The 16,040-nt window shown below is 42.5% G+C and overlaps 1 protein-coding gene across 1 annotated transcript in view; it reads left to right on the forward strand.

The window, feature by feature from the left end:
• The window catches only part of LOC140464787 (uncharacterized), a 38,575-nt gene extending 30,542 nt beyond the window's left edge, over positions 1–8,033 (forward strand). The window contains exons 6-7 of the mRNA XM_072560274.1: positions 5,156–5,284; positions 7,593–8,033. Of these exons, the coding sequence (XP_072416375.1) occupies positions 5,156–5,284; positions 7,593–7,835 (372 nt within the window). The 3' untranslated portion in view covers positions 7,836–8,033. The remainder of the gene's footprint in view (positions 1–5,155; positions 5,285–7,592) is intronic.
• The last annotated feature ends 8,007 nt before the right edge of the window (positions 8,034–16,040 follow it).

Below are 16,040 nucleotides of genomic sequence, written 5' to 3' on the forward strand. Positions count from 1 at the left end.
ATGGTCATTAATACAGGTGATGTGGAGTCGCTGCTCATTCTGGGGTGGCCTGAGAGGACTGCTCCAACATCTAGGTGCACAAAAGCACCTCCCTGCCTTCCTAAGGAGCAAATACCTCAGCTGGAGAAGGTCAAGTGCCTCAGCATCCCTCTCTCTTCCCAGTCACTGCTGTACTGAGCCCATGGATAGAGCGATGGAATGCAGGTCAGAATGCTTTGGAGAAAGCTATGCGGTCAAACGCCTGGAACACAGCACAGCCCGTGGCATGCATGGACTCCTTCCCCCTGCAAAGCTGTATGCAATATTTGCCATATTTTCGCCACACCCCAGGGAACGTCTGGCAGACTTCTTGTGGCCATGACAAGATTCCTGTCATAAGCCAAGGATAATAGAGGAGGAAGAGAGAGCTGTGTCAAAATCCTGAGATTCCCTCCCTTACAACATTGTGGGTCAACCCACAGCATGTGGAATGCAACAGTTCAAGAAGGCAGCTTGCCATCATCTTCTCTAGGGCAACTAACGACAAGAAATGCTGGCCATTCAGCAACGCCCATATCCTATGAATGAATAGAATAAAACTAAACTTTGCGGACCCATAGTAACTAGACAAATTTCTTCAGCTGCTGGAGGGATAATGAAAGTCAAATTGTATTTAACATGGGCGGCACGGTGGCACAGTGGTTAGCACTGCTGCCTCACAGCGCCTGAGACCCGGGTTCAATTCCTGCCTCAGGCGACTGACTGTATGGAGTTTGCACGTTCTCCCCGTGTCTGCGTGGGTTTCCTCCGGTTTCCTCCCACAGTCCAAAGATGTGCAGGTCAGGTGAATTGGCCATGCTAAATTGCCTGTAGTGTTAGGTAAGGGGTAAATGTAGATGTAGGGGTATGGGTGGGTTACGCTTCGGCGGGGCGGTGTGGACTTGTTGGGCCGAAGGGCCTGTTTCCACACTGTAAGTAATCTAATCTAATCTTAACTAATTTAAAGAATAATTTGCTAATTATTTGTTCAATTAGACTCCACTGAATAATCATTTTCGAAATTGTAGTCACTACAGCACAAGGCCTATATTGCCTTTGTTGATGCTTCAATTGGATTTGTTCTCTGTATTCTTAATCCCTTATCCTCTCTCTGTGTTCATTAAAAATCGAAAGAACTGCAGATGCTGTAAATCAGGAACAAAAACACAGGTTTCTGGAAAAACTCAGCAGGTCTGGCAGCATCTGTGAAGAGAAGTCAGTTAATGTTTTGGTTCCGGTGACCCTTCCTCAGAACTAATGATAGCTAGGAAAATGTCAATTTATATGCAGAAGATAAGGTGGGGGGAAAAGGGTCAAAATAAGAGATAGGTGGGGATAAAGCAGAAAGAGAGAGAAGTACACAAAGGAGTGGATAATGATCTGACTAGGAGGGTAAATGGCTGTTAATGGACACTGTTAGTGGCTAACAATGGGTGTAGTGTAATGGCAGATTATGTGATAACAAGGCCTGGTGTGTGGAGTAGGGAGGCTAGGACATGGGACGGTTCAGTTCCTAAAATTATTGAACTCGGTTTAGAGTATGTAGAGCTGCAGGGTCCCCAAGTGGAAAATGAGGTGTTGTTCGTCCAGCTTGGACTGAGCTTCGCTGGAACATTGCAGCAAGTCTAAACAGAGATGTTGGCCAGAGAACAGGGTGGGGTGTTAAAGTGACAGGCAACTGGAAGTTCAGGGATTTTTTTGTGGGCAGAACATAGATGTCCTGCAAAGCGGTCAGCCAGTCTAAGCTTTGTTTCCCCAATGTAGAGGAGACCATATTGTGAGCAGCAAATGCAGTGGACTAGATTGTGAGAAGTGCAGGTAAAGTGTTGTTTCACCTGGAAGATATGTTTGGGTCCTTGGATTCTGAGGGGGAAGGAGGTAAATGAGCAGGCATTACACCTTTGGCAGTTGCCAGTAAAGGTGCCGTGAGGCTGTTGGGGAGTGTTGGGAGTGAAGGAAGAGTGGAACAGGATGTCCTGGAGGGAATAGGCCCTGCAGAAGGCAAACAAGGGAGGGGAGGAGAATATGTGCCTAGTGGTGGAATGTCGCTGGAGGTGGATGAAATAGCAGCTGATAATCTTCAGGATGTGAATGCTGGTAGGATGATAGGTAAGGACAAGGGGAACCCTATCGCTGCTGCCAGAGGGAAGAGAGGCGATGAGGGTAGAAGTGCGCAAGATGTATCAGACCCGGAAAGAGTCCTGTAAAGACTCCATTGAATTCTCCCAGTTCCTCTGTTCCCATTGCATATGTTCCAATGAGGCTAACTTTGACAAGACAACCTCCAAAATATCCACCTCCTTCATCAACAGAGGATTCCCCGGCACTGTTGTCAACAGGGCCCTCAAATGGGTCTGACCCATCTCGCGCACTTCTGCTTTCAACCCCTCTCTTCCCTCCTGCAACAGCGACAGGGTTCCCCTTGTCCTTACCTACCATCCCACCAGCATCCAGAAGATTATCAACCGCTATTTCAGCCACCTCCAGTGGGATGCCACCACCAGACATATATTCCCCTCCCCTCCCTTGTTCATCTTCCGCAGGGTCCATTCCCTCCAGGACACCCTGGTCCACTCTCCCTTCACTCCCAACACACACCTACAGCACCACAGCACCTTTCCCTGCAACTGACAAAGTGTAACACCTGTCCATTTACCTCCTTCCTCCTCAGTATCCAAGGACCCAAAAAGATCAGAAAGACAGCCTATGTGCGGACCTGCAGGAGATGGGGAAGATACTAAACGAGTATTTTGCATCAGTGTTTGCTGTGAATGAAGACATGGAAGATATAGAATGTGGAGAAATAGATGGTGGCATCTTGAAAAACATCCATATTACAGAGGAGGAGGTGCTAGGTGTCTTGAAATGCATAAAGGTAGATAAATCCCCAGGACCTGATCAGGTGGATCCTGGACTTCTGTGGGAAGCTAGGGAAGTGATTGCTGGGCCCTTTGCTAAGATATTTGTATCAACAATAGTCACAGGTGAGGTGCTGGAAGACTGAAGGTTGGCTAACGTGGTACCACTATTTAAAACAGGCAGTAAGGAAGAGCCAGGGAACTATGGACCGCTGTGCCTGACATCGGTGGTGGGCAAGTTGTTGGAGGGAATCCTGCAGGACAGGATTTACATGTATTTGAAAAGGCAAAGACTGATTAGGGACAGTCAGCTTTGTGCATGGGAAATCATGTCTCACAAAAATTGAGTTTTTTTGAAGAAGTAACAAAGAGGATTAATCAGGGAAGAGCTGTGGATGTGATCTATATGGACTTCAGTAAGGTGTTCAACAAGGTTCCTCATGGGAGACTGATTAGCAAGGTTAGATCTCATGGAATACAGGGAGAACTAGCCATTTGGATACAGAACTGGCTCGAAGGTAGAAGACAGAGGGTGGTGGTGGAGGGTTACCTTTCAGACTGGAGGCCTGTGACCAGTAGTGTGCCTCAAGAATCGGTGCTGGGTCTACTGCTTTTCATCATTTATATAAATGAAGAAGGTTACCTCAGAGTACAATGGGATCTTGATCAGATGGGCCAATGGAGTGGCAGGAGTTTAAATAAATGCGAGGTGCTGCATTTTGAAAAAGTAAACCAGAGCAGGACATATACACTTAATGGTAATGGGGAGTGTTGCTGAACAAGAGACCTTGGAGTGCAAGTTCATAGTTCCTTGAAAGTAGACTTGCAGGTAGATAGGCGTTTGGTTTGCTTTCCTTTATTGGTCACAGCATTGAGTACAGGAGTTGGGAGGTCATGTTGCAGCTGTACAGGACGTTGGTTAGGCTACTTTTGGAATATTGCATGCAATTCTGGTCTCCTTCCTATAGGAAGGATGTTGTGATACTTGAAAGGGTTCAGAAAAGATTTACAAGGATGCTGCCCAGAGTTGGAGGGCTTGAGCTACAGGGAGAGGCTGAATAGGCTGGGGCTGTTTGTCCTGGAGCATCGGAGATTGAGGGCTGACCTTGTAGAGGTCTATAAAATCATGAGGAGCATGGATAGGATAAATAAACAAGTTTTCCCTGGGTGGGGGAATCCAGATCTAGAGGGCATAGGTTTAGAGTGAGGGGAGGCAAGATTTAGAACAGACCTAAGGGGCAACTTTTTCATCCGAGGGTGGTGCATGTATGGAATGAGCTGCCAGAGGAAATGGTGGAGGCTGGTACAATTACAGCATTAAAAAGGCATCAGGATGGGTATATGAATAGGAAGGGTTTAGAGGGATGTGGATCAAGTGCTGGTAAATGGGACTAAATTAGATTAGGATATCTGGTTGGCATGGTCGAGGTGGTTCGAAGAGTCTCTATGACTCTATACCTTCCAGGTGAAGCAGCACTTTTCCTGCACTTCTCACAATCTAGTCTACTGCATTCACTGCTAACAATGTGGTCTCCACTACATTGGGGAAACAAAGCATAGACTGGGTGACTGCTTTGCAGGACTTCTACATCCTGCCTGTAAAAGAGACCTTGAGTTTCCAGTTGCCTGCCACTTTAACACACCACCCTATTTCCTGGCTAACATCTCTGCCTCAGACTTGCTGCAGTGTTCCAGTGAAGCTCAGTGCAAGCTGGAAGAACAACACCTCATTCTCTGCTGGGGGACACTGCAGCCCTCCAAACTCAATACTGTGTTCAATAATTTTAGGAATTGAAGTCTCCCATGTCCTGCTCTACTCCACACACCAGGCCTTGTTACCACATAGTGTGCCATTAAACAATACCTATTGATAGTTACTAACAGTGTCCATTAACAGCCATTCATCCTCCTAGCAAGATCAGTATCCACTCCTTTGTCTGTCCAATTGTTCTTCTCTCTCTTTGGGTTCTGTCCTCACCTATCATTTACTCCTGACCCTCTCCCCCCACCCTATCTTCTGCATATAAACCCACAGTTTCTAAGCTATCATCAGTTCTGACAGTTACCAGATCTGCAGTGTTACCTCTGATTTCTCTTCACAGATGCTGCCAGACCTGCTGAGCATTTCCAGCAACTTCTGCCTGTGTTAGCTAACATTCTTTATTTTCAAATACTGATGTAATTCCCTATTTGTCAAATATTCAAGCTGAAACATGACAAGGAGCAAATGTCAAACTGATGATATCACGAAGAAACTCAATTTTCTCCACAATTTGCAGGGAACTACAACCTCTGTGCTCAGGACTGCAACCTCCTGCTACGCATGCAATGACACTGAGGACTGTACTGAGTATCAACTTGCCAACTACACAAGAGAAAAATGTGAAGATCCCAATGCTGGTTGCTGGGTATGTCTATGGTTATAATCCCCCTGTCTTTACCCCAAATGCCAGTATAGTACTTAAGTATCTATCTTCTGTGTAATAAAGTCTGATGTCTTAGACCTGTTGCTGCAAACCAGTCTCAACAGAACTCAAGAGGGTGTGATTAGTATAGCGCTAATTTTCACACTAATGATCTACTCCATAATACTTCATTAGCACATTAATTTTAGTAGTAGCATGGCAGAACTCCTATGCATTGTGTAGTATGGTAATTATGCAAATGTTTGCTCACTATGGTAAGTTCACAATCTCATGTTGTTGTTAGAAAACCTACTGGGATGAAGGACAGAAATAACTAACTCCTTGAGATGATTTTGGTTGCTCATCCCTGAAAGATTAAATTTAACTTTATCTGCTCACTGAAGATTAACTAATAGAAAAAGTAAGCAAACAAAACCTAAATCTTAGCATGGACTAATTAGAAATTGTACTCAACAACTTCCTGTGCTGAGGTCAAAAGTAATTAAACACCACAACATGTTCAAAGGTCATTCAAAATTGGAAGTTTTTTTTCACTATCTTTGGCAGCTGTGTAACTGTTCAGCTTATGTTTAATTATTCTTGAAGTACGCCAGATCCTGAGCTTTTGGATCCTTACCTCCTTCACCCTAACAAAGTCTATAGGATTATTTAAAGAGGAATAAGCCATATAGCCCATCAGACCTGTTCCGCCAACATCCAATAAGACCTGCAACTGAACTCGATATAACCAATTATCCCTATGTCCCTCGAGTGGCTTAAAGAAGAACTTGCACCAGGTGGGATATCCATCTCTTTCCAGTGGTATTGGTCATGGGTTTGGAATGAATTGTCTAAGGAGCCGTGATGAATTTCTGCATTATCTTGTAGATGATACACACTGTTGCTAGTGATTGGTGATATTGGAAGGAGTGATTGTTTGTCAATGTGGTGCAAACACATTGTTTACCACATAGTGTGCCATTAAACAATACCTACTGATAGTTACTAACAGTGTCCATTAACAGCCATTCATCCTCCTAGCAAGATCGGTATCCACTCCTTTGTCTGTCCAATTGTTCTTCTCTCTCTTTGGGCTCTGTCCTCACCTATCATTTACTCCTGACCCCCCTCCCCCTATTTGTTCTGCACGGTGTCAAGCTTCTTGCATGCTTTTGGAGCTACACATATGCAGGCAAGTGGTGAGAGTTCCATCACTTTCCTGACTTGTGCCTTGTGGATGGTTTTGGGAAGTCAGGTGAGTTATTTGCTGCAGAATTCTTAACCTCTGAACTGCTCTTGTAGCCATAGTTTTTAAAACTAGTTCAGTTCAGTTTCTGGTCAATAGTAATGCACAGGGTGTTTACAGTAAGGAATTCAGTGATGGTAATGCCATAAATGTTACATACCACTTGTCAGCCATAGTTAGATATTGTGCAGGTCTTGCTGCATGTGGACACAAATGTTTTAGTATTGGTGCTGAACATTGTTCACTGTTCATTGCGCATTCCCCACTTCTGACCTTATAATGGGGGGAAGGTCCTTAATGAAGCAGTTGAAATTATTTGGGTCTATGGCACTTCCCTGAGGAACTTCTGCAAAGATGTCGTGGAGTTTAGATGACTGACCTTCAACAAGCATAAACATCTTTCTTTGTGCCAGGTGTGACTCCAACCAGTTGAGATTTCCCCCAGGTTCTCAGTGACTTAAATCTTTCTAAGGTTCCTGATGCCACACTCATTCAAACGTCAACAGCAGTCACTCTCATTTCATCTCACCTCATGAATTCAGATATTTTGTTCATGTCTGGCCAAAGGCTGCCATGAAGTCTGGGGCTAAGTGACCCTGGCGAGACCTTAACTGAGTGTCACTGGGCAGGTTATTGCTAAGCAAGTGCTGCTTGATCACACTGTTGATGTGATCCTCTATTGCTTTATGAATGATCAACACTAGACTAATGGGATTGTAATTGGTTGGGTTAAATTTGTCATTGTTTGTTTATGGGACATAACTGAGCAATTTTCCACATTGTTGGGTAGATACCAGCATTGTGACTGTATTAGAACACTTCAGGGAGCAGCAAGTTCTGGAGCACACATTTCAATAATATTGCCAGAATGTTGTCAGGGTCTATAGCCGTTGCAGTATACAGTGCCTCCAGACGTTTCTTGATATCACATGGATTGAATCAAATTGGCTAAACAATGGCATCTGTGATGCTGGGGCTCCATGGAGATCCAATTAAAATGATTTTAAGTACGAAAAGAAAAACTCTTTGTTTTATTAATTGAAGTGCACTTCTAATGTTTTGCAGATATGGATGACTATCTTAGGAAATGAAACTACTGTAGCCCGTGGTTGCAGGGAAAGTTGCACGAATGCCAATGCAGAGGAGAGCTGCAATGAGGTGATGGACATGATGTATTGCATCAAGTGTTGCCCAGATCCTGAGTGCAATGTGGAAGTATTGTTCAGTCATGGCACCAGGATAAGAGAGGACACATGCAACATGTTTGCCATTTTTTCACTTTTCATTTCAATGAAATCAATGATATAAGAGGAAGATGTTAAATCTTCTGAGACCAAACATTTTAAAATCCTCACATGGAGTCACTCCGCATAATCCACAGAATCATTTTGTAAGATTCCAACTGACAGCCCAATCTATGGTATTTCTGCTTCACATGAGTTGCAGCTGTCAATGTGAGATCACCCATACCACTGACATCATTACATAATAAATGAATTAACAGTAGTTGTGAAGATATTCTATCTCATCATTTCCATCCCATGCTTATTGACCCCAATGAATTGCCAAAGGAACACATACAAGAATGAATCTGGCAGATGACTCGTTCACCCATTCACCATTGGCTCTTGCTCTTGACTGCTAAAAGTTGCTCACTGGTTCAGGATTAATCTGGAATGCAAAGGTAACTCACATTTTGTTTACTTTTTTTTTGCAAAATCTCTTCTTAAACCCTATCTCCTACCTTCCCCAATCTCACTTCCATCAATGTTTTTGTCACTAAGGTTGAGGCCATTTAAAGCAGATGCCTTGCAAATTCTATCCCACCAGTCCAAACTTCCTCCAAGTTTCCCCCCACCCTCGGCCTCAACTTGCACTTTTTTCGAGTTTTTCTCCTAACTCTCCTCATACTGTCTCTGAACTGACCCATCCATAATCTCACTCCTACTAAACTGCTGACCACTCACCTTCCCTTTCTGGCTCATCTTATTGGATAATGTTAACAATTATCTCCCTCAGGTACGGTCCCTCTTGTTAACATCTAACATCACTCCTCCAAGAAAAAAAACCCAATCCCCTTCATCCTTATACAATGCCATCTCTAACCTCCCTTCTCTGTTCAAATATTGTGAGTGTGGTTAAAGATATTACTAACCAGAACTATTTATTGAACTATATGCAGTACATTATACACAAAACAAGAAGAGATCTCCACATGACTACTATAGAGTCAGTCTTTCTATCCTACTGACAGCTGCTACATTGTACTACATCTCCTTCTAGGTGTTCATCCTGTGTCTAAGTGTTTACCTTTTCCTTGCAATAATATGTCCACATTTTCTCATTATTTACATATCAATTCGTTATGAACCTATTACCAGCTCACCTCCTCATCAAGCCTCTATTGGTGTAACTTCCAGGTCAACCACTTGACTGGCTGTAACTGTTGAATTCTTATTGGCTGTGGCTGCATGGACAGGCTCATTATGCAAGGATACATTCCAGATATTCTTGGGCTGTTTGGAAAGCCCTATTGCTGCATCATTTTATTACCACTTCTGTAGCATCTTGGCAGTTGCTCCCTCCACTGTCTCCTTCAAAGTTGTGTGATATCCAGAATTTCCTGTTCTGGCTGTGGTTCTTGATGCTCCGATTGGCTGTTTTTTCCTTTATTCCCTGAAGGGTGGTATACAGTGTAGGATACATTGGGATTGTCGCGAAGTGATCTGGACATGGTGTGGATTTCTTATGCTCCAGACAGTAAATGAGCTGTCAGGCCATGAATGCTTCCTTGCTCAGCGATAGTTGACTCAAAATGGCATAAAGGGTCTATAAAATTTCTCATCCCATGCTGTTTTCTTGCTGTCATGAAGTATACGATCATCAATGATGTGCCCCCAGGCCATGGTTCTAGTTTAAGCACTGCACAGCACAGCAACTCAAGAGGATGGAAACAGCTTCTCCAGTATCGAACTTAAATCATGTGTCCATTAAGAGCTCTGTGCTCCAGAAATCCTCTGTCACCTGGGTTACTTCAGGTAACTGTGGGTGGGGGTCTTTTACTTCTTGTTAGCCTTGATGGGACTCATGTCCCAGAATACGGAAGCTTCTTGCTGCAGCACTGCTTTGAAACCTTTGCAGGCCTAACAGCCTGTATTAATGATTCTTCAGCATTCTTCAGGCTGATAGGATATTTTAGCACCATATCTGGAACAAAAGGTAGTAATGGCAGGGGTGCCCTCTTCAGGCCATGGATGAGTATTAGTGGATAAGCTGAAGCCTTTTTGATTAACAAACTGCATCAAATCCAAAAAACTGGTCAAATAAATTAGGTTCCCCTCCAATTTGGTGCATGGTCTATTTTTGTATGACCAGATCTCAGATGAAGTGCCCCAATTCACTCTAAATGGGATACCTCAAATGGTTAAGCTCCCTGGTGTGGAAGGATGAAATGTCTCTCCTTCTTTATTCAACCATTGCCTCAGTTAGAGTCATAGAGTCATAGAGATGTACAGCATGGAAACAGACCCTTCAGTCCAACCTGTCCATGCCGACCAGATATCCCAACCCAATCTCGTCCCACTTGCCAGCACCCGGCCCATATCCCTCCAAACCCTTCCTATTCATATACCCATCCAAATGCCTCTTAAATGTTGCAATTGTACCAGCCTCCACCACATCCTCTGGCAGCTCATTCCATACACGTACCACCCTCTGCGTGAAAAGGTTGCCCCTTAAGTCTCTTTTATATGTTTCCCCTCTCACCCTAAACCTATGCCCTCTCATTCTGGACTCTGCGACCCCAGGGAAAAGACTTTGTCTATTTATCCTATCCATGCCCCTCATAATTTTGTAAACCTCTATAAGGTCACCCCTCAGCCTCCGACGCTTCAGGGAAAACAGCCCCAGCCTGTTCAACCTTTCCCTATAACTCAAATCCATCAACCCTGGCAACATCCTTGTAAATCTTTTCTGAACCCTTTCAAGTTTCACAACATCTTTCCGATAGGAAGGAGACCAGAATTGCATACAATATTCCAACAGTGGCCTAACCAATGTCCTGTACAGCCGCAACATGACCTCCCAACTCCTGTACTCAATACTCTGACCAATAAAGGAAAGCACACCAAACGCCTTCTTCACTATCCTATCTACCTGCGACTCTACTTTCAAGGAACTATGAACCTGCACTCCAAGGTCTCTTTGTTCAGCAACATTCCCTAGGACCTTACCACTAAGTGTATAAGTCCTGCTACGATTTGCTTTCCCAAAATGCAGCACCTCGCATTTATCTGAATTAAACTCCATCTGCCACTTCTCAGCCCATTGGCCCCTCTGGTCCAGATCCCCCTGTTGTAATCTGAGGTAACCCTCTTCGCTGTTCACTACACCTCCAATTTTGGTGTCATCTGCAAACTTACTAATTGTACCTCTTATGCTCACAACCAAATCATTTATGTAAATGACAAAAAGTAGAGGACCCAGCACCGATCCTTGTGGCACTCCACTGGTCACAGGTTGGTCACAAGATTAATATATAAGGAACCTCTTCCTTATGAATACTTTTCTTCCACATCCAAATGAACTTAAGTTTTTCAAGGAGACAATTTAACCAGGTTTTCTTGAATTAATAAAAACAGAGAGTTTATTAACTATGGCACCCAAGGATACTGCCACAAAGCACGCACACAGAGATTAGAAGAAGTGAGACAAAAAAGTTCAAAGTAAAAAAAGGTTATATTGTTCAGTCTCCGAACTGTTTATGAAGTGCAGAAGAAGTGGCACATGACTGTTAGTGGTTTGCAGCAGTAACAGTGACATTGGCAGTTAAACAGACAATTTTCAAAAATTGTGGTTTTGGAGGCCATGAATGCTTCCTTGCTCAGCGATAGTTGACTCAAAATGGCATAAAGGGTCTATAAAATTTCTCATCCCATGCTGTTTTCTTGCTGTCATGAAGTATACGATCATCAATGATGTGCCCCCAGGCACATCATCCTACTTCCCATTTTGACTGGTTTACAGCATTCAGAGGGAGAGAAAGTATTTAGTACAGAAGTTAAGTATTGATGAATAGAGACCCACTTTGTCAAAGCTTTTTGTCTTGCACTCACCAGGATAGTTCACAAGATCTCAAATGTTTACTACTGTCCGCTGCAACCTACCAGTCAGTATACACGTTTGAAACATGCTATAAGATTGGTTTTATCAGCAACCTTATAAACAGAACCAGACTCATTTGTTCACCAATCAAACTTGCCACTAAATAGGACACATCAAAGATATCCGACAAGATTATGATTACCCTGAACAGATCGTACCTTCCTGTACATTGCACAAACCCATGGAAGGCCCTAAGGCAGTCACTCAAAAGTGCCAGTTTTACCTCAGATTATCCAGGGAGCATATTGTTACAACACAGTGTAAACCCCTCTGCTAATTTAAACCTGACACACAGAGAAGCTCACCTTGTGTCATAATCTGTTAAATTTTGAGAGGCAAAGAACTATCCCAGAGGTCACTATTTAAAGCAAAAATTAACAATTTTATTCTTTAAGTTCAACAGAGAATATTAAAACCAACAACTCTTTACAACTCCTTTCTCTTAAACCTATATTTTACTTCTCACTCTACAATACTGGTCCGATAAAAGCCCCGACTAGGATTTACAAAAAAATTCACATTTCAAAACTAGCCAGCTGTCGAATCTTCTCTTTGTATCTTCCTCTGTAGATTTTCCTCTGTCGTCTTTTCTTCAGTATTCTGCTTCACAGGTCTTTCAATAGAACAGGTACCTTTCAAAGAGCTATTCGGCTAGCAATCTATACTTGGCGGTTCTCCCCCAACTGTTCAAAATGTCCAATTTATACCCCAAAACATTGGATCATTTCATTGGTTTGATGTCATCAAAACACTAAATTCAAATTGGATTGGATTTTGGTATCTGGGGCATAATTTAAACTTATTGGCCGAACTTGAATTTGTTTTGTTCCATGGCAACGCAACTCCAGCTATTTGTTTTGAACGCGTATTACATTTTTACCTTATTCAGGACACTCTGTGCTTTCAGTCAGTCCTTGCTAGCTTCCTCTCTCTCTTAAAGGTACACCTTCAATACAATATCTCAACGGTTTCGGCAAGAGATGAAGCTAGATGTTTCATGCTGCTACTATGCAGTAGCAGTACAAGTAGTGGTCACTGCCATGAAAGCAAAAAGGTATTGTGACTATCACACCATTGAGTGAAATGGTGTATGGTGTATCAGTGCCTGTGTGATGCCAGGTATGTCTGCCTTCCCAAAGACTGACGGATCATATCCACAGCATGTCTCGTTGGCTGTTTGCATCAAGCAAGGTATTGACAACGCTCAACTAGCCCGCTAGCCTGAGCTTGAAAAGTTTGCAACATAATGTATAACATTTGATGTAACTCTGCAGTTGGACAACTTTTGCTGGATAATTTTGAATATGGAAGGAATTATGCTGACACCCAATTTAGTACTATCAATCAGGCTTGCAGCGTGGTGCACTTATGTACTGGAATCTACTCATGTTAACACACCAGGCCCTGGACTCTGCAGTTAGAAAGAAGATGTACATATACTGTACCAGTTTCAACTCAACAAAATAGGTGACAGCTATTTCTTGGTAATTACCTATGCCAATTCCCTGACCAATCTGCTGGTTTAAAATTTACCTAAAGGCAGACTGTTAATTGTCAATCATCACTCTGGTGCATTATCTATGGCAACATCTCCATGGATCGTAGTCCATTTGCCACCTATCAACACACATGCAGTATAAATGTTAGTTTTCCAATGAATTAGTATTCTTGTGAAATACCTTGATAAATGCAAGATGAAAAGCTTTGACAAAATGTGTGTGTTTTTTTAGAAATAACCCTGATTTTTTTTATCCAGCATTGGCAGCATGCTTTAAGCTACCTAGGTTCTAAGCCTGTAATGGCAAGTTTCTATTGTAACGTGTATATTTTAAGGTGGCAAAAGCTATGTCAACATGGGAATATAAGAAAAACCTGTCACAGCGTGGTCTCATATTGCTCCAATTTCTTCAAAGGCCTATACCTCCAATCTCACTTTTGTTACATGGTAAAAGAATAACAACTTGCATTTATGTAGCACCTCAGGCAAAAGAAACTACTTTTGAACTAAAGTCACCACAGTCATTTTGGGAACTGTAGCCACTGATTTGCACTCAGCAAGGTGCCATTTTAAAGTGAATGGCAAACCCCTGATCTTCCTGGATGATACCACGGAATCATTTATGCTCCTGAATAGCCAGAGAGGACCTCAAGGCTGAATAGCCAGAGAGGACCTCAAGTTAAAATATTGATATTGTTTCAAGTCCCAAATAGGGTTTATGGCTCAGTAGAAAAAATGTATACTATCAACTGAGCCATGCCCAAGACATATTGTGGGATAAAGAATTCAGGTCTTCCACCACAGGGGAGGACTTGGGAACCGACAAAGCAGGAATGAGTAAGGAAGGACAATGCTGGTTCAGCCTGTTGGAGCAAGGGAACAGTAAATTCTTATTTCCTTCTGCTTCTTCTCATTATGGAACTTCAATGCACAAGCTGCTCACTCAGAACAGAGAATGTGTCAACTGAACTAAAGCTGACTCCATCTTTCCCTGGTGCTATGTTTTGCATTTTCTGTTACATTCCGATCCACTCCTGTTGCCTTGAAGTTTACTCTGATTTTCTCACTTTTTAAAAATGAAATTCCCTTCCCCTGCTGCTGTCTGGTGCTACATTTTAACTAAATTCCCACATCATTCTTCCGCCTCAAAACAATTCCCGTTCTTCCTATTGCCATGGATTATTTCCCCCAATCCTTCCCATTCCTGCTACCATATTGCATCTGAGGAAATAATGGAACTCAACTCAAGAGGATGAGGTGAACATGAGATACCATGTCATCAGAAACCCATGGTACAAGCAGCTAAATGGCACAAATACACTCAAAGAATTTAACACACGTACAGGGCTTCCAAATATTATCAGCAACATATCTCGCCATTAGTACAACATACACCTGATTTACAGAGCATAAATTGCAAATTCCCAATGCAAAAAATGCCAAATGAAATGCTTCCATGTTAAACAATACTTTGCCAAATGTGTTTCAATTACCGTGTGCCCCTTCATGGATGTCCTACTGTACAAATCACAAAATGTTTGTAGACAAGTGCAGCAAGTGATCAGGAGAGCTAATCGAATGTTATGTTTCACTGTGGGAGGAATTGAACCTAAGAGTCAGGAAATTGTGCTTCAGTGATACTGGGAATATAGTCAGACTGCTCAGTACTGGTCACCGTACTCACCGAAAGTTTTTAATGCATTGGAAGGAATTCAAAGAACAATTACTTAACTAATACCTGGAATTAGTGGATTGCCTCATGAGGAAAGACTAGACAGATTAGGCTTGTATCCTCTGGAGTCAGAGGTGACCTAAATGAAACATACATGATCCTGAAGGTATTTGACTGAGTAGATGTCGAAAGGATGTTTCCTTTTACAGGGTCATAGAGACCTACAGCATGGAGACAGGCCCTTTGGCCCAAACTAGACCATACCAACCAAAATGTCCATCCACACTAACCCCATTTCCCTACATTTGGCCCATATCCTTCTAATTACTGGATTAGTGGTGCTGGAAGAGCACAGCAGTTCAGGCAGCATCCAACGAGCAGCGAAATCGACGTTTTGGGCAAAAGCCCTCCATATCCTTCTAAACCTTTTCTATTCATGCCTTTTAAATGTTGTTAATGTACCCACCTCAAACACTTCCGCTGGCAGCTCATTCTATATGCATACCATCCTCTGTGTAAAAAAGGTGCCCCTCAGGTTCCCTTTTATTCTTTCCCCTCTAACCTTAAACTGATGCCCTCTAATCCTCGATTCCCCAACCCTGGGAAAAAGAAAGAGTGCATTCACCCTATCCATGCCTCTCCTGATCTTTTACACTTCTCTAAGATCTCCCCTCAGTCTCCTATGCTCTCCTTTCTTGTGGGCGAATGGAGCAGTATGGATCACAGTTTCAAAATGAGGTGTTACAATTTAAGACAGAGATAAGGAAACTATTTTTTGTCTGAGAGCAGTGAGTCTTTGGAATTCCATTCCTCAAAAGGCAGTGAATGCAGAATCTTTAAATATTTTCATGGCTAAAGTAGGCAGATTCTTGATCACTAAAGGAATGAAAGATTATCAGGGCTATATGGGATGTAGAGTTAAGGTTAATATCACATCAAACATGATCTTATTGAATGGCAGAGCAGACTCAAAGGGCCGAGTAGCCTATTTTTTGCTCATTATTCATTAACAAGGTTACATAATTTTTAATTTACTCATTGGATAATAAAATTAATATGTATTCTGTTTTCCCAGATAGTTTTCTATCTTTGGTTTATTAAGTTTTGTATTAACTCACAATTGTCAAGCATCAACTATTTTGTTTGAAACAGTATTCTGTTTCAAAATTAGCATGATGTA

Source organism: Chiloscyllium punctatum, chromosome 40 (assembly GCF_047496795.1).
Source record: "Chiloscyllium punctatum isolate Juve2018m chromosome 40, sChiPun1.3, whole genome shotgun sequence".
In the NCBI taxonomy this organism is placed as follows: domain Eukaryota; kingdom Metazoa; phylum Chordata; class Chondrichthyes; order Orectolobiformes; family Hemiscylliidae; genus Chiloscyllium; species Chiloscyllium punctatum.